This window comes from Trichomycterus rosablanca, chromosome 12, assembly GCF_030014385.1.
Source record: "Trichomycterus rosablanca isolate fTriRos1 chromosome 12, fTriRos1.hap1, whole genome shotgun sequence".
NCBI classification, from domain to species: Eukaryota; Metazoa; Chordata; class Actinopteri; order Siluriformes; family Trichomycteridae; genus Trichomycterus; species Trichomycterus rosablanca.
In genome coordinates, this window is record NC_085999.1 from 32,849,477 (window position 1) to 32,874,569 (window position 25,093).

Here is a 25,093-nt window from a genome sequence, read left to right on the forward strand (position 1 = left end):
TCCTTATACAGTGTTAATAAGTTCACCCCTTAGTCCAAGTGTGGTGGGCTAGTTTAATTGGCTAATTGAAAAAATATATAATTATTTTAAACAGTGAGTGACTCTGAACTCAGTAAGTGGAAGAAGTGTCCACATACTGGGTGTGTTCGAAAACCTAGTGAGCTGCCTTGCTGTCTTACTGCCTACATAGGCAGCTGCCTCAGTAGAAAGGATTCTACTTACAAGGCAGGTCATTCGAAATGCACTACTTAGACAGCGATTCCATCAGTTTTCGCTTACTAAGCTAATGCAGTTAGCCTCATGCCGTTTAAATCAATGGGATGGGGTGGCACAATGCACTAGCATGTCAACTAACATCTCTCTCCGTGTACCGAAAACGGTTACATTCTCTGACAAGCAGGAATTTGCAAATAAAAACACTTGTACATGTTTATACAAGTTAAAAATCAATAATCATTTATTTACGTTTGAAAATAACTCAAAAATAACTTCATTTTTCCGCACTGTCCACCATATTTGTTTTTTTTCTGTGAGAAAAGTTCTGCCGCACTGAATGCTGGTATCGCCTTCACCGCTAAGGCAGCATCGGATGCTCCCTCGTTATTCTGTCAAAATACCGTTCAGATTTAAGGTGAGTTAGTGGGCAGCATTTTAGGGCATCTAAAAATTCGAACAGCCTCCTTCTCGGGAGAACGCATAGGGTAACGTAAAATGCTGTCTATGTAGAGCGCTCACTAGGTTTTCCAACACACCCACTGTAGCCATATGGTTCATCTCCAGAGTTTAACCAGCACATTTATCTCCATGTCATGTGTGTTCATGTGTTGAATTTTAGAAACAAGTTTGAGGGATTTTTCAGGGTAAACTGAGCTATAAAAAATCAACACCAGCCAATCCTGCTGATTATCAGTAATTATTTATAGAAGCTTAATGATTTTCACTACACTGCTGTGAGGTGATATTCACTTTATTGCAGCTCAGTTGTGCACGTCACTCATAATGCAAACCCACAATCTGATTAACTGGGACCTGTTCGATTACTGCTACATGGACTAGTCCTGAAGCTGTATCGCCACAAACAATAAATCAAACGACCCATTAAATACATTTAAAATTATTTATAGGTACTGATTTATTGGTAGTGATTAAATATAAGTACTGACACGCAGGTCATTCAGAGTGAAACGTCTTTTTATGGTTGGTTGCTAGTAACCAGAAGGCTGTTTAAATCCCGGAACAAGTAGTGGGTTTGTGCCCTTGAGCAAGGACCTTAATCCACTGCTGTTCAGAGTACTCTGGGATTGATTTTTGCTTTACTTGTAAGTCACTTTGAATAAAAGCATCTGCCTGATGAATAAATATAAACATACAGACGTATTCATGTAGTCTTGGCTATGTCACGAGATGGGAACACACAATGAAGGAAATATGCTTAGCTGCATTGCTTGATAGGTTTTCTGTTCAGATATATTCAGGAAGTTCAGGTTTATTTACCTTCCTGAACGCAAATATATGAGTTTTACAGTTTCAATCGAAAATATTTGAATCCCCCATAATGAAACAAAGAATTTATAACTAATAAAAATAATAATGAATGAACTTGAATTATGCAGCAAATGAACAAAAAAAAACAAAGATTTTGTTCATACTACCATGCCACAACTATTAAACCCCTACATACTACTGCTGATCTCTCTACACACTAGCAGTAGGTTGGATTACAACATGATTAAACCATTAGAACACAATAACCAGGCTTCATCTGCGTCAGCTACGATGTGTTATATAAGCCCAGAGATTCAAGTGTTCAAGGTGTGTTGCAGCCATGGTGAAAACTAAAGAGCTGTTACAAAAGCTCCTTGCATTTCATTGCACCAAAAGGCCGACAGGTATGAGAAGATTTCCAAAACCATGAACATTCCCAGAGACACTAATGTTAATACTGTCTGGAGGTCCCACACTTATCCACAGCAGCAAACCTGTCTGGACGTGGAAGAACGCTAAGACCTGATAAAGAGTGTGATAAATGTGTCAGTGCCAACCATATGGCCTCACCTAGCCCGACTTCACAACACACACCAAGCACAGGAGTCGACTAGAATTTGGATTGGTCTGCAGAGTTCTAGGACACGTTTCTATTGAGAGACTATTCAAAGCTCAAATGGATCAGTGGTTTTGTCTGACACAAGAAAGGTGAGAGTTATCTTATATCCATGGTCAAGCATGAGGGTGGTCAGTGATGACGTAAAGATGTTTTGTGCTGCAGAAACTGGTAATCATGGGTTTAATGGAATACCAGGGCATTTTGAGGAGGAATGTTCTGCCTTCTTTTGTGAAACTGAACCTTGATGATAATTGGACTTTCCAGCAAGACAAGGATCCCAAGCAAAGTTCCAACTCAACCAAAGCTTGGTCAAGGAATTAGTCCTAAAATATCCTGAAGTGGATCCCAGTCTCCAGGCTTATGTCTCTTCAGTGGAATTTAAAAAAAGCAGATGTAGCACAAAAGCCATCAAACCTCAACGAGCTGAAAGCTTCTGCACAAAAGGAATGCTGAAGATTCCACAAGAGAAAAGTCAGAAGCTTGTCAGCATTTACTGAATTCACTTATTAGAGCTCATCAAGCCATGAATAATAGTGAACATGGACATTTGTCAAGAGAACTTAATGTTTTTCATTTCATTGACGTCAACTTACGTTCTATAAAATTACGTGAATGTATCAATAATTACTCTTCCTCTGCTGAGACTTCATGTCAGTTCTGTGAAAATACTTTTTTAAATTGGACCTGTAGCTATATATCATCTATATTTAGTGTTGACTAAATGATCCAGACCTGCAACTTCTAAAACCTTTTATATAGTTATTATATTATGATTTACATTTACATTTTCGGCATTTAGCAGATGCTCTTACCCAGAGTGACTTACAGAAGAGCTTCCACAGTAAACATTTCCCTACTCTAGTTGAAGTAGACAACAGTACAAGAACACAAATCTGCTGAAACTCTGTTAGAACTAAGTTTTTATTTGTTTTTAACAAATGATTTGCCAGAGTTTTGTAACAAATGCAGCCCAAAACACGCTCAGTGGGTAAGCATTTATCTAAATAATAATAAAATGGTAATAATTAATCAATACTGCGTAAATGTTTTAATCTGCAATCTAGGAAAAAACAAACCCCAAGCTGAGTAATGTCACTCTGTGGAATCCACTGGGACTTGGAAACCACTCTCGGCAATCACTTCCAGCAAGTGAAAGAAATTATGCTCAAAACTAGAGGCAGTGGGTGCTTAATGCTGGATCAAACACCACCACTCCCACATCTATTTCATTACAGCTTTATAAAGCCATTAAGGGCGGCACAGTGGCTCGGTGTGTAGCACTGTCGCCTCACAGCAAGAAGGTCCTGGGTTCGATTCCCAGGTGGAGCGGTCCAGGATCTTGTATAACCAGTAACTACATGTCCTGTCATGAATGTAAAACACGTTAAAATCATAATAAATATTGTATAAATAAATAGCTTTATCCTGGTCAGTGTCACCACAAGTGCAGTTTCACTGGGTAACACTGCATACCAGACAGGAATACCCTACACAGGGCACCAATACATGGCAGGACTTCAGCCACCCTTCTCATACACAGTCAGTCATGTCTGTTTAGACACCCAAACAGCTAATAGTAGCTGGTTAGCTGCACCACCCAAGCACCCTCAAACCACACTTTCAACTTATATAAATGATACATTAGAGTCAGTCACAATAACACAGCATTATAAAACTTAGTCCAGTACAGCAGAGGTCAGGACATGTGAACGGGAGCTCATACATCAGCATCAGGACAGTCGTTGGGAGAGAGAGAGAGAGAGAGAGAGAGAGAGAGAGAGAGAGAGAGAGAGAGAGAGAGCGAGAGAGAGAGAGAGAGAGAGAGAGAGAGAGAGAGAGAGAGAGAGAGAGAGAGATGGCCAATATTAAAAATGTCAGGAAATCCAGCCCATTCTATTGATTTAGACAAGTCAGTCAGAACTGCACGTAATTAAATGTCACAGCCTTCAAAAATAAAGTGAGAGAAAACAGAAGGACTTTATTTTATGAAGATAGGACGATGCATGATATCTTGCTAAACTCTGCAGCTGCAGCCGGTTTCTGGAAGAGCGAGTAAAACCAACATTTGCGACACTTCCCAGTTTCTCAGAGACTGTGTGCTCGTCTAATGGAACTTTTCTCCAGGCTGACCCGCTCAGTACAGAGGTAAAGATGCTCGATCGTTGTCCAGATGAGTTTCACATTCCGATGAGATGCACTTGATTGACTCTTTGATTCCCTGGATTGGCTGTTTCCATTTTTCTTTCCCTTCGTTGGTTCCCTCAGCCCGCTCTCTTTCTCTCTCTGAAGCTCGGGCGGTGAGCTGGAGGCTGCTAAAAATGGTTGTTCGGTTTAGATATTCAAACTGCACCCCAATAAAACTGCCATGTTGACTTTGAGTTACTGGATCTCTTTGGGTTTATATTGGGGGGGTTTGGAATGCGTGTGTTTTTTTCAGACTGGCTCAGCGCCATGCAAATCCAATCACCCAGACCCATAAAGGCTGCAGTGCATTTTCATTTTTTACTGCTCTCCGTAGAGCGAGACACACCGAATGTGATGATGGGGGCTGGTAACACAGGGCTCTTTTTTTTTTTTTTTGCGTGTACGCATCATTAATGCTTGTTGAAGTCAGTGTATCTGTGGCTGTTTACACATGCATGCTTAATTGTGATTTTCTTTTCAAATCCAATGTTTGTTAGTAATACTGTTCATTTTAGCATTTAACACACAATACCTATACGACACAGGCCTGAACACCAGCATGAGCACATCTGACTGATGCTGAATTATATAAACAAATATGGCAACAATAGAATACATGATAATGAGAATATGATATTGTACATTGAAAGCCATGTACTGAAACCTCACTTTATATCTGCCTGTTACAAAGATAAACGCAGCTTTTATTGTACTGATACAAAACCTTGAATCAATGACGATTATTAAACAATTATTTAATCACATTTTGATTACATTTAGGTTGTTCAAAATGAGCATTTTAAAGCATTTTTACCCGTTTCTCTAATTTTAGCCATTTTTCTAACCAATAATCAATCCTCATTAGTCGACAGGTGAACTAACATCAAAATATACATCACACCACTGAGCTTCACATAAACAAGTCTGTATGTTTATTTAATGAACATTTAATGATGTAGCACATGTGGCAGTAATGTAAAACAGTAAGATGAATGTAAAAACCATTTAAACTCAGCGTTTACAAAGTTTTCTAGATTTGACAGTTATTACTAGAACCAAATCTGCTTCTAAAAACACAATACATTTACAATCTGATGCCCGAAACACACAAAAATTGTGTGTGAGTGAGTGAGTGAGTGAGTGAGTGAGCAAATAAGTGATTAAGTGAGAGAGTGAGTAATTAAGTGAGTGAGTAATTGAGTGAGTGAGAGTGAGTGAGTAATTAAGTGAGTGAGAGTAAGTGAGTAATTAAGTGAGTGAGTGAGAGTGAGTGAGTAATTAAGTGAGTGAGTGAGTAATTGAGTGAGTAAGTGATTAAGTGAGTGAGTAAGTGATTAAGTGAGTGAGTGAATGAGTGAGTGAGTGAGCAAATAAGTGAATAAGTGGGAGAGTGAGTAATTGAGTGAGTGAGAGTAAGTGAGTAATTAAGTGAGTGAGTGAGAGTGAGTGAGTAATTGAGTGAGTAAGTGATTAAGTAAGTGAGTGAATGAGTGAGTGAGTGAGCAAATAAGTGATTAAGTGAGAGAGTGAGTAATTAAGTGAGTGAGTGAGTGAGAGTGAGTGAGTAAGTGAGTGAGAGTAAGTGAGTAATTAAGTGAGTAAGTGATTAAGTGAGTGAGTAAGTGATTAAGTGAGTGAGTGAATAAGTGAGTGAGTGAATGAGTGAGTAAGTGAGTGAGTGAGTGAGTGAGCAAATAAGTGATTAAGTGAGAGAGTGAGTAATTAAGTGAGTGAGTGAGTGAGTGAGAGTGAGTGAGTAAGTGAGTGAGAGTAAGTGATTTAGTGAGTGAATGAGTAAGTGAGTGAGTGAGTGAATGAGTAATTAAGTGAGTGTGTGAGTGATTGAGTAATTAAGTGAGTGAATGAGTGAGTGAATGAGTGAGCGAGTGAGTGAATGAGTGAGCGAGTGAGAGAGTAATTAAGTGAGTAAGTAAGTGATTTAGTGAGTGAATGAGTAAGTGAGTGAGTGAGTGAGTGAGTGAATGAGTAATTAAGTGAGTGTGTGAGTGATTGAGTAATTAAGTGAGTGAATGAGTGAGTGAATGAGTGAGCGAGTGAGTGAATGAGTGAGCGAGTGAGCGAGTGAGTGAACGAGTGAATGAGTGAATGAGTAAGTGAGTGAATGAGTGAGTGAATGAGTGAGTGAATGAGCGAGTGAGTGAGTGAATGAGTGAATGAGTAAGTGAGTGAATGAGTGAGTGAGTGAATGAGTGAGTGAATGAGTGAATGAGTAAGTGAGTGAATGAGTGAGTGAATGAGTGAGTGAATGAGTGAGCGAGTAAGTGAGTGAATGAGTGAGTGAATGAGTGAGCGAGTAAGTGAGTGAGTGAATGAGTGAGTGAGTGAATGAGTGAGTGAGTGAATGAGTAATTAAGTGAGTGGTAAGGGAGTGATTGAGTAATTAAGTGAGTGAATGAGTAAGTGAGTGAGTGAGTGAGTGAGTGAATGAATGAGTAATTAAGTGAGTGAGTGAGTGATTGAGTAATTAAGTGAGTGAATGAGTAAGTGAGTGAATGAGTGAGTGAGTGAGTGAGTGAGTGAATGAGTGAGCGAGTGAGTGAGTGAATTAGTGAGTGAGTGAGTGAATGAGTGAGTGAATGAGTGAGCGAGTAAGTGAGTGAATGAGTGAGTGAATGAATGAGTAATTAAGTGAGTGAGTGAGTGAGTGATTGAGTAATTAAGTGAGTGAATGAGTAAGTGAGTGAATGAGTGAGCGAGTAAGTGAGTGAATGAGTGAGTGAGTGAATGAGTGAGCGAGTAAGTGAGTGAATGAGTGAGTAAGTGAGCGAGTAAGTGAGTGAGCGAGTAAGTGAGTGAGTGTGGAGCCCTTACATAGTGTATGCTGAACCTACTGCTACTTTGACCACAGTAAGTGGTCAGTAAATTTGATAATTATAATTATAAACAATAATATATTATCATCAGGCACTTCATTTTATCCATGGCAGCATCTCAAAAGCCAATTAACACCAAGTGCTCTGGATTTCCAACTTATATAGAGCACATTTATGGCAAAAAGGTAAACGTTTGGGATTTGTTATATTTGTGTGTGAAATAAATGGAACCGTGTAGGCAAATCAAACTTAATATTTACAATATAAATATAATAGAACATTTCATATAAAAACAATCTAAACATGTCATTTGACTACAGTATCATGTACCTGGCATGCCACTAACAGCCAGCAGAGGGAGAGAATGGCGGTGCATCTGACTGACAGTGCCAGTTTCTTTAACCGGCAGTCTCTGTGCCTCATCAAGCATTAATCTGCTTCAGGTAGAGAAGCGTGTTTATTATATCGACCTCTGTGTCAGACGATTGCTGGCTTCTCTGTTGTAAATTGTTTGATCCTGCTGACCCCACACGTGTATCCATGCTGGACGCGGGCAGAATGTCATGATGACGTGATGAATGTCACATGCTGGTGGATTGAGCAGCTGGTGCATTTTGTGACAAATAGTCCTCCTTCTCATTTGCTACATCTTTCCTGTCCTCTGATATTTGATTTGCATTTCCTTTAATACATTTTACATTTTGTTTGTGGTTCTTTAGCCCTATCATGGTTCTGCCCTGGTGAAGCATCCTGAATCAGGTTTAATTCTGAAAACCACTAAATTTCATGTCATTGCTGCTGATCACATTGGCATTAAAAGACAGGAGAGACAGATTTGGGTCACTTTTAGGTACAGTGTGAACATAAAGTCCAAACAGTGTCTCCAAAAGCAATGGTCCTCACATCCAACCTCCTGCTGATCTATTAAAATCTCTAGAGAAGTGTCCCGGCCATTCAGCTTTCACTCCAAGTTTAATCACAAAAATCTTCATTTAAATGCGTGTCGCACCTTCACTTCGTTTCATTATGAATCTATAAGGAAGTCTGGGGACATCTCCATGGTTACCCCCCACTGTGGCATTACTGGGTTCCACTTTTTTTTTTTTTTTTGACCTTTCCATAACCTCGGTTCAACCCATCAGAATCTCCACTAACCTCAGAGAAACCAGTTTACCCTGGACAATACCGCCACTGTTCGTCCCAAATCTTTTCCCATACCTCTCAGGCTCTGACCTCCGCCTTCGGCCGCCATGGCAACAAAAGCTGAGCAACCGCACAAGGCGAGCAGGTGGCTCAGATGACCACTAAGAGCTGAGAGCCCTTATTATGAGCAGATTTGAAGTGGAAAATAGTAAAATTCAACTCCTAGAGAAGGATATTGTCCTCTTGTGTGGTGTGTTTGGGGGTCTTTTAATTCCCACTGGAATGAGAGTGAGCGTGAGGGTCAGAAGGACGGGAAGCAAAATAAAGAGACCCGAGAGAGAGTGTCGCAAGAATCCAGAGAAGAAAGGCAAGAAAAACCCAAGGCCAGAGTGCTGGCTAATCCTTCATTAGCATACGGAGAAACCAGATACGGAAAAACAGAGCAAGAAATGCAGACTGTAGTGAAGCTGACGTGGGATACTCTGTGTGTGTGTGTGTGTGTGTGTGTGTGTGTGTGTGTGTGTTTGAAAAGCTTGTATTTGATTGTAGTTTCTGTCATTTACTACATGACACTCACATGAACTGGAACCTGCTAATGTTAATGTATGCTAACACATCTGTCACAAACCACATCCATCACAACTCATTCAGCTTTAGGGCCGTCAAACTAGCAAATCCATTTTTCTCTGTCTGTCTTTTTTATTATGTAAAACCGTTCTGTGTTTCCTCAGTTGCTATTAAAGAGCGTCTTAGTATATTATAAGGTATATACAGTACACTGATCAGCCATAAGATTAAAACCACCTCCTTGTTTCTACACTCACTGTCCATTTTATCAGCTCCACTTACCATATAGAAGCACTTTGTAGTTCTACAATTACTGACTGTAGTCCATCTGTTTCTCTACATACTGTTTTAGCCTGCTTTCACTCTGTTCTTCAATGGTCAGGACCCCCCACAGGACCACCACAGAGCAGATATTATTTGGGTGGTGGATGATTCTCAGCACTGCAGTGACACTGACATGGTGGTGGTGTGTTAGTGTGTGTTGTGCTGGTATGAGTGGATCAGACACAGCAGCGCTGCTGGAGTTTTTAAATCCCATGTCCACTCACTGTCCACTCCGTTAGACACTCCTACCTAGTTGGTCCACCTTGTAGATGTAAAGTCAGAGACGATCGCTCGTCTATTGCTGCTGTTTGAGTTCGTCAACTTCTAGACCTTCATCAGTGGTCAAAGGATGCTGCCCATGGGGCGCTGTTGGCTGGATGTTTTTGGTTGGTGGACTATTCTCAGTCCAGCAGTGACAGTGAGGTGTTTAAAAACTCCAGCAGCGCTGCTGTGTCTGATCCACTCATACCAGCACAACACACACTAACACACCACCACCATGTCAGTGTCACTGCAGTGCTGAGAACGATCCACCACCTAAATAATACCTGCTCTGTGGTGGTCCTGTGGGGGTCCTGACCATTGAAGAACAGCATGAAAGGGGGCTAACAAAGCATGCAGAGAAACAGATGGACTACAGTCAGTAATTGTAGAACTACAAAGTGCTTCTATATGGTAAGTGGAGCTGATAACATGGACAGTGTGTGTAGAAACAAGGAGGTGGTTTTAATGTTATGGCTGATCAGTGTATATGGTCAAAAGTATTGGGACACCATTATTGAATTTATGTGTTTCAGTCACAACAACTGCTAACGTGTAAAAAAATCAATTATATAAAGGAAATGATTTGCTTCCAACTTTGTAGCAACAGTTTATGGGCGACCGTTTCTTGTTTCAGCATCACTGTCCCCATGTGCTTAAAGCAGGGTCTATAAAGATAGAGCCCTGACCTCCAATGCTCTTTTGACTAATGGGCACAAATTCCCACAGACAAACAAACTCATTCAAATTCATGTAAGAAGCCCTCTCAGAAGAGCTCAAGACAGTTATGGACAATTTTGTATGTCCAGTTCACCTCACTTGCATGTCTTTGGACTGTGGAAGGAAACCGGAGCTCCCGGAGGAAATCCACACAGACACAAGGAGAACATGCACAACTCCACACAGAAAGGACCCGGACCGCTCCACCTGGGAATCGAACCCTGGACCTTCTTGCTCTGAAGTGACTTGCTGACCATGCTACCCACAGTTCATGGTCAGGTGTCCTAATACTTTTGGCCTCACAGTGTATACAATCTTCAGAACACACACATAAGCACGGTATAAACTGTGTCCAGTGCTGTGAAAAGGTTTTTGCCCCTCTCTGAATTTTTACATTTGATGCTTTTTAATTTCAGGTCTTCAGACTCAGATATTTCTTACAAGACGACCTGATTAAACTCTACAGACAGCTTGTGAATAATCATTTCATTTGTGGAGGGAAAAAAAAGTCATCCAACACCAACTGGCACTGTGTGAAAACGTAATTGCCTTCTAATTAAACAGCTTTATAGCATTAACTGCCCGTTTAAGCTCCTGCTGCACAATCTCAATAGGGATTCAAGTCAAGACTTTGTCTAGACCTCCTCCATATCTCAACTTCTTCAGCCATTCAGAAATGAACCTGCATTTGTGCTTTAGATTGTTTTCTTGTTGCTTCAGGTCACAGACTCAAGGTGGCCGAGGCCAGAGATGGATCGGCGTTGTGTCTGGGGTGTGTAACTGCATTGTGCCCAGTGATTCCAGGGAAACTAAAAACCACCCCAGTGATTCCAGGGAAACTGGAACCACTGTGACCATGACCAGAATAAAACAGTGGTAAAACATGAAAATCCGATTCCACCAGGAAACACTGAGAGTAAGGTAGGAAAACCCTGGGCCGGGCACCAATCCATCGCAGGGCTTAAGCCGTCCCTCTAACAGACAAAGCCAATCCTGTCTGTGTAGACGCCCAACCATCTGATAGCACTGCTAAGATTCAAACCCGGATTTCAGTGGTCGTGGGCTAGCATAATAGACCGCTGTGCCACCTGACCTCCTGATTTTAATCCATGCACCATAAAGAATCCACGATCTGAGTAAAACAGAGACATAGCTAATTGTGTCTGTATGTAGCTGCCCAATTGGCTGAAAGCACCACTGGGGATTCAAACCCTGGATTCCAGTGGTCGTGAGCTAGCGTAATTTACCACTGTGCCACCCGAGCGCCTTTATTCTAACATGAAACAGTTAATAAAGTGAGCTTTTTGAAGACAGAGCAAAGTGGCTGAAACACTTAGTTCTAAACACACACACACACATGAGTGGGTAGCATGTCACATCCAGACTTGCACATATTTCTCTTTTTAAGGGCTAGTTAACAAGTTTAAAGAAATAACAAGCTAATCGGCAGCACAGCAGCAGTCTGTTGTGAACAGAGGCTCAGAAAAAAAGAAAGAAACAAAGATGAAATGACTAAAGAGCGTGTTGTGAGGAGGGGGGTCTTCCCTTGTTTCCCGTAAGCAACTCTGCTTCTTTAAAGAGTCTTTAACAGACGTCTTCTTGCGTTTCACAGCCACATCCTCCCGCCCTGACCTTAAAGAGCCAACCGGAGCGTGACTTTCAATCCACTTGCCACAAAAAGAACCAATCAGAGCATGACCCTTTCCAATCAGCACAATAAAGACCAGTCAGAGGAATCCCTGATGTGCTCAGAGTGTGTATAGGTGCTGGCAGTATGAAAGAGTGAATGTGTTTTTTTTACCAGGCACAAAGGCGCTCGCACATCCGCATCCACAAATACAGTGGAATAAAAACACCCACACGAGTTTTCAGCACAGCAGAGGTCTGAAAGAGCACAGCCAGCCATCTGTTAGAGGTGTTACTCTGATGCCTCTGTGTGTGGGTGTGTGTGTGTGCGTGTGGGGGTGTAAAAGTGGGGGTGTATGTGAGGGAAAAAGAGCACGAAATGAGCGCCAAGGCCACTATATACTCTACATAATGAGGGGCGAGAAGAATCGGAAAGAAATGACACACTTTGCTCTTTCACGTGAGGAACATACGTCCTGCGGAGCAGCATTTTACTGTTTCTACTATTTCAGCTCAATTCAAAGAGCTTTATAAGCATGACTGTTAGGGCGTATTCACATGAGAAGCGATTTGCGCTTCACTCACTCAGAGCTTGGCTTGAGCGGTGCGGTAAAATGTCATCAAAGTGTGAATATGAGACGGATCTGCATTTGTGTGGAATAACCGCCAAATCCACTCTGAAAGCTCCACATGTATCTGTGTTTAGCTGGATTTTCCTCACTGTTTCACTTTTAAACTTGTGTTACAGCTTGAGGTTCTGAGAAATTGTAAGAATCAGCTTTTCCAAGAGAGTCTAAAACGTTCATCATTAAAAAAGCTGAACATGGTTTAATGTATTGAAAAAACAACAACTTCATTATTACTGCTTATCAGTTCTCTCCACTAGTGAAATTCCTCAGTCATTGTTATAATACAATAAGTCACATTAAGCTTTGTTCTCGTTAAGAGTTGTTTGTACTGTCCGAGTTGCTTGTATTGCATCACATCAAACAGTTTGTCTCATTGGAGAAGCTTTGAAAAGGTCAGCGGCAAAATGGGTAAAGGTTCAATTTGGTTTAGCCGCTTCTCATGTAAATGCGCTCTTGTAGTAAATACAGTACTGCCAAAGCATTTAAAAAACTGTTATGAAAATATATAAAATAAACAATTTTAAAGAAAATATACATTTTGTGCACTGAGTCTGTATTTTGTCAGTGCGGTTATACAATGGCTGATGTACTGATCTTTTTGAAGTGCTATACATTGATTAATTCTGCTGGCCTGGTCCTGATGCTGTGCAGTGTCTGTGGGTGTTTTATTGGTGTTGGTCTGTGATTCATTTTTGTTTGGATTTCGTTAATGGTGCAAAGGTGGAACTTTAGTGTTTTCGAGGTGAATCTCAGCAGCAGATCCCACTGTGACAGCAAAGGTTTTCCTCAGCAACCATATCATTAGATGTAGGCGAGTGTGCAGGTCTGACATTTTCATTTGTGAACAAAAAAATTGGGATGGAGGAAGGGGCTCTTTACTTTAATTCAGAATGTAAATAAGCCAGCCAGGCTTTGTGTGGTTTTTACGTACTGTTTTATAAGCTGTAGTGTACACTCATTTTGATCACTTTACTTCAACTGTTGTCAGTTTTTATATATATATGTATATATATATATATATATATATATATATATATATATATATATATATACTGTATATATACTGTGTGTATATATATATATATATATATATATATATATATATATATATATATATATATATATATATATACCGACCAGGCATATAGTGAATAACACTGATTATCTCTTCATCACGGCACCTGTTAGTGGGTGGGATATATTAGGCAGCAAGTGAACATTTTGACTTTAAAGTTAATGAAAAATGGGTCAAACGACTGGGTCAAAGCATCTACAACTGCAGCTCTTGTGGGGTGTTCCTGGTCTGCAGTGGTCAGTATCTATCAAAAGTGCTCCAAGGAAGGAACAGTGGTAAACCGGTGACAGGGTCATGGGCGGCCAAGGCTCATTGATGCACGTGGGGAGCGAAGGCTGGCGTGTGTGGTCCAATCCAACAGACGAGCTACTGTAGCTCAAATTGCTGAAGAAGTTAATGCTGGTTCTGATAGAAAGGTGTTAGAATACACAGAGCATCACAGTTGCAGGGCTGTTTCGGCAGCAAAAAAAATGAAAAGAAGTGGTCGGCAGGTGTGCATGTGTCGAAGGAGTGCGTAAGGACTCGGGCCCTCATTGAGAAAGATAAACTCCAATTGGCCATGACTAGATTGGGTGGAAAAAAGAAGGGGGGGGGGGGGGGCTCTTAATAAAGAATTAATTTTAAAAAAAGAAGGAAAAAAAGCATTCCTGGAGCGCCTGCATTAGAACATTTTAACTTCTTCAAATGACTTTGTTGTTGGTTATCATCACCTTTTCTGCTTGTTTTCTCTTGAAATCTGATCCAGTATAAAGTGCTTTTGTTACTTTTACTATCTTCCTTACAAAATAGTTTCTTAATCTTTTATTCAAGTAGTAATTTGACTGATACCTTTAGGTCTGACATGTATATTTCTATTACAGTACTTTTACCTAATCAAGGTGTGTGGGTAAATTTGGAAAGATGAAATACCAGTTTATTGAAACAAATTGTGGGATGAATGTGGATACTTTATTGGAATCAACATGCTCATCTCTAACACGCTGCACATCAAAAGTTAAGGCTGGATCTGTGAGCGTCCTCTGCACACAGAGGACACTTTGTCAACTGGTGCTAAGGATTCACTTTATATGCAGAACCAAATCCAAATCGCAGATGCTTAATCACAATCACAGATGCTACAGAGGACAGAAATTGTTACCTTTTGACGCCTTAATAAATATGCAGCATTGGGAGGATGTCTAAAATATGCTAATTGTGCAAATGGAACCTTGGGACCGCAGGACAGAGAGTTTCAAATTCCAACGCTCTGTTCTCCACTTTGGAGCCAGCTGCAGTCATGGAACTGTCACTTTCTAACCTCTTGAGGCCCATGCAAGGTTGCTGAGTGCGTTTTAAACTTCTCATTGCTATTTGTGACTAGCATCTTCTGACAGACATGATGTCGCACCCTGAGCCGTGCTCCCTTCCGCTCCCTGGCATTTGGAGTCGCCACCTTTCTGAACGCTGCGTCATACTCGTGACCTGTTTCTTAATAAGGACTCATCAGAACTTTCCACACTCCTGAGCATGTCTCCAAAGTTTGCGAAGTCTTTCGCTGTCGAAGTTTCGGAGCTTTGTTTATTCTTTTGTAGTCTGACTTGTTTATTTAAGTATTGACCTTTGGCTGTTTATACCATTTGTTCAGTTTATGCTCTCCTCTGGTGGCCTGTTAGCCTGTCTGAAGACCAGTGTTAGTTTATATTCTTTCCTGAGCTCCGTCTGCCTGTTTGTGTGAGATTTCGACCTTGGGACTGTATCCTGCATTTGGCCCTACGTTTCCTTGAGTCATCTGTTACATAAAAAGCTTAAAACGTCCCTAGAAAGAATTTAGTTGGTGAAAAGTTATTCCTAGGCTTAAGCTGAGACAGTGCCAAACCCGTCAGGAACCAGGAGCTGATGAAAACAAAACGCCTTGCCAATTCATCCCACAACACCACGCCACTATTTCATTTTTTTTAAATGATAATAATAAGAATAATATGAGAACAATAACAATAATAATAATAGTAATAATCATATGGTGATGATAATAATAATAATAATAATAATAATATGATGATAATAATAATATAATAATAATAATCATAATAATAATAATAATATAATAATAATAATAATAATAATATGATGATGATAATAATAATATAATAATAATAATATGATAATAATAATAATCATAATAAAAATAATACATTAAATAAACTTTACATTTTTCATCATTTAGGTTAAAACAATGTACAATAATTTCACAAAGATTAAAACAATGTACACATTCAACACTATAAGACAGTGATCATAATATCTATATAGCCCTGTTTCTGAGGTAGGTTTGCTGACTAGCTACACAAGATTGTTAGATATAATGCATATGTTGAAAAGCAACTTACAATTGTGACAGACAACCTTCTGATTACTAGTCCAGAACCTTAACTGTTAGGCTACAACTGCCCTATGTTGCTTTACTTGGAAACACAAAACAGAAGAAACCTGAGAATATTCTTTCCATGATCTCTCTAATGAGAAACAAAACGCATGCACTCATTCTCATGATTTACTCAACTTAATTTTCATTTTGTTTAGCAGTGGATTCACTTAAAATAAATATGGATTTTAAAATGGTTGTTTTAGTTCAGATGGGTGAAAAACCAAATCAGCAGCCACATCTCCACCAGATCGTAAAAAAAACAACCTTTGTTACACTTTCTAGTGCAATATCTCTGATGTGTTTATTGCAAAAGGTTGAACAAATGTTTCTTTGGCTGAAAACCAAACAAGTAAGAAGTGAGGAAGAATACTGTCAAACCCACAATGCTCCAGCCACAAATAGCCTAATTAAAGTGACTTTCTCAGTTCTACAGGAGACAAAGAATGCACAACCAATTAAAATCATCCTCTAAAGGGATTATTATAAAAATGTTATTATTGTTACATGATAATAATGCATGACAAGTCACTTTCCTAATATAGATTACCTTTACATTCATTATTATTCTACACTTTTTAAAGATTTATTTTTATTTATCCTTTTTATTTATTTATGTTCAGTTACTGGTCACCAATTTGGTCCTGGTTTTAAAGTTCAGCTGCATGTGTTGCACTCCATTGCGTCAGACACAAGATCAAGAATAAAAGATCTTCAAATATTAAAATGTCTAAATAAAAGTCTTGAACAGACACAGAAAACACAGCCAGGCTTTGGTTCACCAGTAAAGTGTGTGTGTGTTAAAACTTATGCAAGCTGGTTATATAACTGTGTCTAAAGTGGACTGAATCTTTCAAATCTGCCTATAACATTTTATTTCTGCATCTCGTGTTTGTATTAATGAATATAATCTGGTGAGGTTTAATAATAATCATTTAAATAAAAGCTGGGCTGTTGCAAATAGATACATTTAGCACTTCTTCCACAGCTTATTTAATAATTTACTATACCTATAAATCATTTTTAAAACAGAGATTGTGTGTGTTCATTCTGACAGCATTATGACTTGTCTGTGTTTTGGTGCTGTCTTGTGTCTGCCTGTTTAGTTTATAGATCGGATCATGGGATCATTTCAATTGTTCCCTCATGAGATCGTTAGTGAAAATTGTTGTATTTTGCATTCTTCTTGAATTTGTTGTGGCTGAAAGACAATTCAAAATTGAAGGGGCGTCCCAACACTTGTCTATATACTGTATTTTATAGGCAGGAAGAAGAGAATGTAATTAAATAATAGCCAATTGCAAAATAAAATAATTGTATTAGTGGTTTTAGACATAACAGTTCCCCCTTTAGGTAGACAAATTGGCATTTTTTTTACATATAAAAGGGATTAATGAAAACATTATGCAACAAGACTGATGTAACAGCTGTACACAACTGTTTTTTATCATAATAAATGAGTTCTCACTTGGAGATTTAAGTAATATTTTTAAATTAAAAAAGAAAGCAATTTAGACTTATAGTATAATGAAAGGAATAAGAAAATGATTTGAAATAAATACATCTGTTACGATTAATGGGTTCACTGAGAGCTAGTAATTCAGCAGGATTAAAATAGCAAACACTGATACACAGTGTCCCTGCAGTAATCTTTTATTTTAATAATACAGAATAAATACAGGAGATACGTATCGGTAGATTTAAAACATATGAATGTACACATAATTGGGATGGAGATCTTTCATCAAGTAAAATTGCTGACTGATTTGAAAAACAAGCTGTCAGCTACAGAGTTCATGTCAAGTTCTTCTTGCTATACACGATCTGTCAGGTCCCCCTCTAGTTCATCCATTATAAAAATATCAGTACCTACACCTATAATTGGTGGAGCATTTGCAACACAGAGATGTCACCACTGAGGTACAGGCATGACATGTGCTAAGTGCTCATATGTACCGGAGAACTAAAAGCAGGTTACATTGTTTTCAAACGTAGATAGATAGATAGATGGATGGATGGATGGATGGATGGATACTTTATTGATTCCGAAGGAAATTAAAGCCACAGTAGCATTATACAACAAAGATTAATATAAATAAAATAAATATATGGATACCATTAAGTCACACACACACACAAGTCTCTAAGTCTCTACAGTATAGCAGTTATAAGCAATGGATACATGAATGTGCAGGAGGTGGAGTTTCAGTAAAAAGTAAGACCTAAATAGTAATTAAATTATTAAATAGTAAAATGACATGTGACAAATATTGCACGATAAGTTATAGAGACAGATAAATAAATATCAAATAAATATATATGAGTTATAAGAGACAGTGGTAGCCTAATGGGTAGAGCTTTGGGCTATCAATTGAAAGGTTGGGAGTTCAAATCCCAGCACTGCCATGTAGCCACTGTTGGGCCCTTGAGCATAGCCCTTAACCCCGTACAATGGCTGACGCTGTGCTCTGACCCCTGCTTCCAAACAAGCTGGAATATATATATATATATATATATATATATATGTGTGTGTGTGTGTGTGTGTGTGTGTGTGTGTGTGTGTGTGCGTATTATATATTCACATATGCATATACATACACATACATTTATGTGCATACATATACGTACACACATGGCTACGTATAGGACCCTCATGAATAAAAATAAAAAGGTACTTTATCATTGTGGAGATAGCACACGTGATTAACCGTGGCAGGAAGGAGGGCAGAAGCAGGGCCTACCTGAGCCTCTCTTCGACACCACCTTCAGAGTGAATGCCACAGAGATGCCAGCCAGCAGAAGCAGTGCTGGGATTAGAGCTGTCATCTTCCCCTCCTCAGGTCTGCACAGAGAAAAGGGGGGAGGGGAAAGAAAAAAGACTGGGTTATACATCAATCAGAAAGCACATTTCTACCAACATGCCGCACTATACTCAATGCAGACAAATCTGCTTCCCTAAAGGATATTAGGAGGAGTGGAAGAGAACTTTTAGCTGTAAAAATGCACACAGGTTTATGTCAGGACATATCAGAGTAAACATGTTCCATACATTATTAAAGCACTGGCCGTAAAGACTGCACCGACTTCTACTGACGTCTGTATAACAAGGTCTCTCTCTATTAACTCTCATGTTCCGTTTATTTCAAAATGACCCATTTTAATTTTACGTAAAGAGAAAGAATATTAAAAATGACATTTATATTATCTAGTCATTTGGCCCGTGAGTAGGAAGATGAAATAAAAGTGTTAAACATGACAGGTTGTTTTATAGCTGGAAAAAAATCTGGATTATAGTGGCTGTCCAATTCCCTTAATTTATTTTTATTCCTCATGAATGTGGAGAGAGCAGAGGTGGTACACATCCAAATATCTACTCTAATTGAGTAGAGAAAATTACTTTTGTACAATCAATTATGTTAAAAAACTTAAAGGTTCATATTAAAATTATGTATGACTGATACAGATGAAGTATGCAGGAGCAGTAGTGCAAAAATAAGCACAGGTACATTTGGTGGGCAAAATAATAGAAACATGAAGGACACAAAAACATCTGCAGCCGCAACAGAGAAAGTGAATAGAAAAAGAAAAGAGCAGAAATGAAAACTGGTTGTCACAATATGGCCCGTGACAAGCCAGTTCTCTGAAAAAAGGAAAAAAAGGAAACCCAGAACAAGCCTGGAACAGCAATGCACAACCAGCATTCCAACCCCAACCACTTGCGCATCTCGCTTCCAACGACTGCCCACACGTGGGGTCAGCTTCAGCAAAGGGCCGTCATTGGGTGAATCCACTAAAAAGTTAAAGGTATGCAGGCACCTCACGCCAGCAGAAAACCAGACTGGACCAAGCAGGGCACCCAAGTTCCAGAGAAAAAGCTGCCATCAAAGGAACTGGCAAATCAGCGAGAAAGACACATATGATAAACAGAAACGTGATAAATAGAGACACTTCCACCTGGAGTGAATTATCGCTCAATGAGGCGACAACAGATTACTGTCAGTTATGAGGCCCTGACACGTCAATCATCCGCCCCTCCATGCCCTATTTGCTGCCCATGTTTTACGGCAGGAGGACATGGTTGGGTAACCAAGCAACGCCGCCAATCTCAATGGCAGGTGAGTTTGTTACCAATTTGTGCATTAAAAAATATTTATTTTATATGGCGCTCAGGTCACTGACATCTGAATCTCAGCAGTGCTATCAGCCGGCTGGGCATCTACAGAGACATGGTTGACTATGTCTGATTTTTATACTGTTTTTTAATTATTTTATTCAGTGCGGGTTAGGTACTTGGGTACTCTGTTTTTCACCCACCTTTTGAAGACATGTCAGTTTGGTTAGTGTTAATTGTACAAAGTGAAAATGAACAAATAAAGGAAAATGGCTAAAAAAATCAGACCATGAAACTGAATGTACACATATTAAGCCTTAAATTCATAAAATGCAAATTCAGACAAACAAATCCTGCAAACAGTGTGCATATGCATGTGCTAACAGATGTCTGCAATTGGCAGATGCAGTTCTACAGAGGAGATAAGAATGCCAGAGTTAATTAGGTTTTCTCTAACTTCTGGCCACAGATGGCTATGGCATCATTCAAACTCAAACATATGATGTCTGAAAATTGACCAAATTCTTTTAATGGCTGCACTGTTTAAAAGCTCTAATTCTTCACAATTCTGGCAGAATCTAATTCGTACTATTTGAAAGTGTTAGTAAAAGAAGAGACTTTCTTTATATCACAAAGATTAGTTTTTCTTTGTCTGCACCACAGTTATACAGTGGGTAAACACTGGGCAAACAAACCCAAGAAAAACTGTGTGCACTGACAGCTAATTAAGGTGACACATATTAGGGACGGGGGAATGAGTTGAAAATACAGAAATCAGTGTGTGGTGCTTAAGCTGCCAGGCTCATGGCTTAAGCTAAAAGAAATAAATTTAGGTTTTGATTTGGGTAAAAGACCAAGGATTTGTTAAAAAATCTAATAGGACAGTATTTTAGGAATGAAGACTGATGATCTATGAAACAGACTGTTGACTAGTTCTAGCATATGACACAGTAAACAGAACCATAAACCTAAACTATTTATTTTATTAATTTTTTTAAGATTTTGAACGTCATGTTTTACACTTTGGTTACATTTATGACAGACATGTATCTCCAGTTCACCTCATTTGCATGTTTTTAGACTATGGGAGGAAACAGGAGCTCCTGGAGGAAACCCACACAGACATGGGGAGAACATGCAAACTACACATAAAGGACTCGGACCGCTCCACCTGGAAATTGAACTCTGGACCCCCTCACTGAGAGGCAACAGTACTACCCACCAAGCCATCATGCCGCCCTTAACCTAAACTAAGCGTGGCTCAATATTTGTGGAAAAGTTACTAACCCTGTCACTTTACCACAAAGATCAGGATTATTTCTACAACACGATTATTAAGGTATTACAGCTGAACTGAGTGGTTAGATTTTGCCTCTATTTCTTTTTGGTGCTTGATTTTACAAGGAAATCCGGCTTCACCTGACCAGCCAGAACTTTCTGTTCACTTATAAAAGCATAACAAAATAACATTCTGTTATCTTGGTTGTCCCACATGATGTGTGGTATTTTTAAATCAATCCAGTGTTGGTGGAAACATCCTAGATTGAGAATTAGAGCAAACTACTTTATGTAGCATTTTATATGATTCAATAACGCCTTTAAAAAAGAACCTGGCATTTTGGATTGCAAATACTTCTAAAAGGGAGTATTTATTTGGAGTGATTAAAATGTGTTACATAAAGAAGGTACTTAAAAATGATTGGACAGAGCGGCAGTTCAACACAGAGCTTCGATCAGTCACGTCTTTGAAGATGACCGGCCATGGTAATATCCACCATTATATAATATTTAATACTATTTAAGTTTCCACTGTGCTTTCCATTTCCACAATAGCAAATCATGCAGTACATTGCAGTGACCGTGGATGAATGTATATTGCTTTGTAGAAAACAAAACAGTAGCTTATGTAATTACTGAACACAAATGGACTGTAGATTAGATGACCACTGCCTGAATGGCTTCTGTGATTAAGACGTATGCTAATAAGTGTTTCAGGTTCTACACAGGAACAAGTGCCGCTAAGGTCATAGTGGTTTATGAGTCACAACAGATTCAGCAATTAATTTTTAGGCTGCTTCTGTATTTAGACGTCGCTACAGCGGATCATTCTGGTCCAGATAAATGATTTGGCTCAGTTTTTACATTGTGTGCCTCTCCTGACGCAACCCTATCTATTTTGTCCAGGCTTTGAACCAGCACTGAGAGCTCACTGGCAAGTGCACCTCCCAATGGCTTGGCTGTTCGACCACCCACTCCCCCACAGACATAGCCAATCAAGTCTGTGCAAATGCTTGAGCAGCAGAAATTTGAGATTGGAAACCTCAGCAGTAGTGGTTACATGATCATGGTTACCCATACACACAAAGTATACATTTAAAAAAATCAATGCTAGGGCGCTCATGTGGCACAGCAGTAAAACGTGCTATCCCACCAGTGCTGAAATCTCAAGCTTGATGATTGTAGTGTGAGGAACAATGGCTAAAACAGGGATCCACGTTCCTGGGCAATTATGACCTCTGCTGACCAGTCGAGGTGCCTGCTCATGGGTGGCTGATCATGAAGGGCAGTGCGTGGCTCTCTGCACCTGAACTGCGGACTGTGAGACCTGGCAGGTAAAAAGAAGCGATCTATGTACTAGAAATGTCCAGACTCTGGTCCTGAGCCTAAAAAAAGGGCTGAAATGTTCTCCCGAGAAGCAAAACACAAAACAATGTTCAGCTTATTGTCAAGAGATTGAATTCAGTCCCATATGATGGTAAAGTCATCTGAGGGAGAAATGAAATTCTTGTTTCCGTTAATAAACAACGGGACAAAATTTACTCTTGAGCATCTGTGAGCTCATGTAAACAAAAAGGAGAATTCGACGTGTTCAAAATGAGTAGCGGCAAAAAAAAAGAGATGTGGTTGCCGCCTCGTGCTTTTAGACAGAGGACGTCAGCCTTTACATTCTCATACCGGCTGTATAGGACTGTAAATAATAGGATTTTAAATGAGCAGAATTCCTGCAATTATGGTGTGTAAAATGACATTTGTGAGAGATAATGACCGATGATCACATCTGGAATAAAGTGCTAGTGCCAGTATATCAGTGTAATGGGACTCATCTGAATGAATTGGGCAGTGAGTCAAATTAAGATCTGTGTCCTTCTGCACTGCCATTTTGCCACATCTGGGAAAATCTGCCTCCCACGGAGGTTCCATTGCAGGGCCAAAACACTGTGACGCCGAGGTGAGTTTCCAAAAAGATACAGAACGCCAGCATCACATGTCAGAAGAAAACTAAGCAGCCCGGCATCACAGTCTTAAAAAAAATCCAGATTTGCCAGACAAAGTAGCAGCCAATTAACATTCACAAAGTGCATTAATCATCTGTGCCTCTGTGCCCCACATGCTGGCCAAAATAGCAACACAGTAGGACTCGACTCTGATGTTTATCTCCCTTTCACTGAGTTAAAGAGTGAAGTGTAGCAGATCCAGATGTGAAAAGATTTCAGTCCAACATGCTCCTCAATTACCACAGAAATAAATTAGAAAATCATTCTGCATGCATGTTTCAAAGAAAATTCAAAGAGCAGATTGTATAGCATCTCTTAATGAGCACTGCTTTGAGCACCTAATTGAATTTACTCTCTCTCTCTCTTTCTCTCTCGCTCTCTCTTTCGCTCTCTCTCTCACTCTAAAAGGGTGATCATCACTCACTCTCACAGAACACAGGGCTAGTGTAGGAAGCAGAGGATAGAAAAAAAAAGCAAGAGAGAAGAAGGCTGAGATTCACTAGATCCTAAACACAGAGTATTCATTTGCATACGCAGTCGAAGGTGCTAGTATATAAAAACATGCACAAAGTAATAAATGTTGTTGGGTCGGGTGTCCAAACACTTTTGTATGTGTATGTTAAAAATACTACATTGTTAGGGTAAAAGTATTCAGTCACTCTATCAAAAATGTGATTATGTAATGGTAACATACAAACAAAGAAAGGTTCAGATATGTGATTGTTTTGTAATGCAGTGATTTTATTAAGCATTTATTTTTATGAAAAAAAAACACAAAGCCAAAGCCGACAACTTCAACATCCCTGTCAGTACTACAGTTATACCTAAATTCAAATAAAAACCACAAATTATCTGTTATAAAGTCACTAATAACCTTAGAAACAATCAGTCAAGAAGAATGTATCAAAGCTGAACCACAATGCTGCAAGAATCTAATTTATTTCTTTCATTTAATTATTTGTACTCTTAATTTAATTTAATCCCTGCATCACCGACCGCACTGACCGAGGAGAGCTGAGATTATCTTGTGCCTCCTTGTGACAGCAACACGTATGCCGTTATTAATGTTTCCCTGTCACTGATCCACCGATGTCCTTCCTTGGACCACTTTCTGTAAGTACTAACCACCACAACATGATAACAGACCACAAGACCCGATGTTCTGGGCATGCTCGGACCGAGACATCTAGCTCTCTAGCTATCGCTATTTGTCAAAGTTGCTCAGATTTTTTACGCGTGGCCGATTTTCATTATTCAAACACGTCAACTCCAAGATGTTCTGTTCACATGCTGCCTAATATATCCCAGCTCTCGACAGGCGGCGTTGTAACGAGATAATTAATGTAATTTACTTCACCTAAGAGCAGATTTAATGTTGATCGGTGTATACACACATGTAATTTCCTTTCTCAGAATGACTTGCGGCAATGCTACACATACGCTGTATGGCCAGAAGTATTTGGACACCTGATCATGAGCTTGTTGGACACGCCATTAAAAATGCTATTAGAGTGACCTATATGTGTTTTCTTTTTAGCTGGAACAACATCACTCTTCTGAGAGTCTGGGGAATTTGTGCCCATTTATTGAAAAGAGTATTTGTATGGCTGGTTAATAATGTTGGTCAAGAAAACCTCAACTGATGTTTTAGTTTATTCCAAAGCTGTTCTAGTATTTCTTCATGTCTTTATAGAGCTGCTGGAATAGTAAAGGATCTTTCCTAAATTGTTGCTGCAAAGTTGGAAGCATATCATTTCTTTATATAACTGATTTATTGCACCTGTTAGCAAATGTTGTGGCTGAAAAACATTAATAATAATAATAATGAAGAAGTGTCCC

The 25,093-nt window shown here is 39.3% G+C and overlaps 1 protein-coding gene across 1 annotated transcript in view; it reads right to left on the reverse strand.

Moving 5' to 3' along the window:
• The window catches only part of il1rapl1a (interleukin 1 receptor accessory protein-like 1a), a 147,034-nt gene that overhangs the window by 97,147 nt on the left and 24,794 nt on the right, over window positions 1-25,093 (reverse strand). Inside the window, exon 2 of the mRNA XM_063005967.1 lies at window positions 18,610-18,710. Within this exon, the coding sequence (XP_062862037.1) occupies window positions 18,610-18,694 (85 nt within the window). The 5' untranslated portion in view covers window positions 18,695-18,710. The remainder of the gene's footprint in view (window positions 1-18,609; window positions 18,711-25,093) is intronic.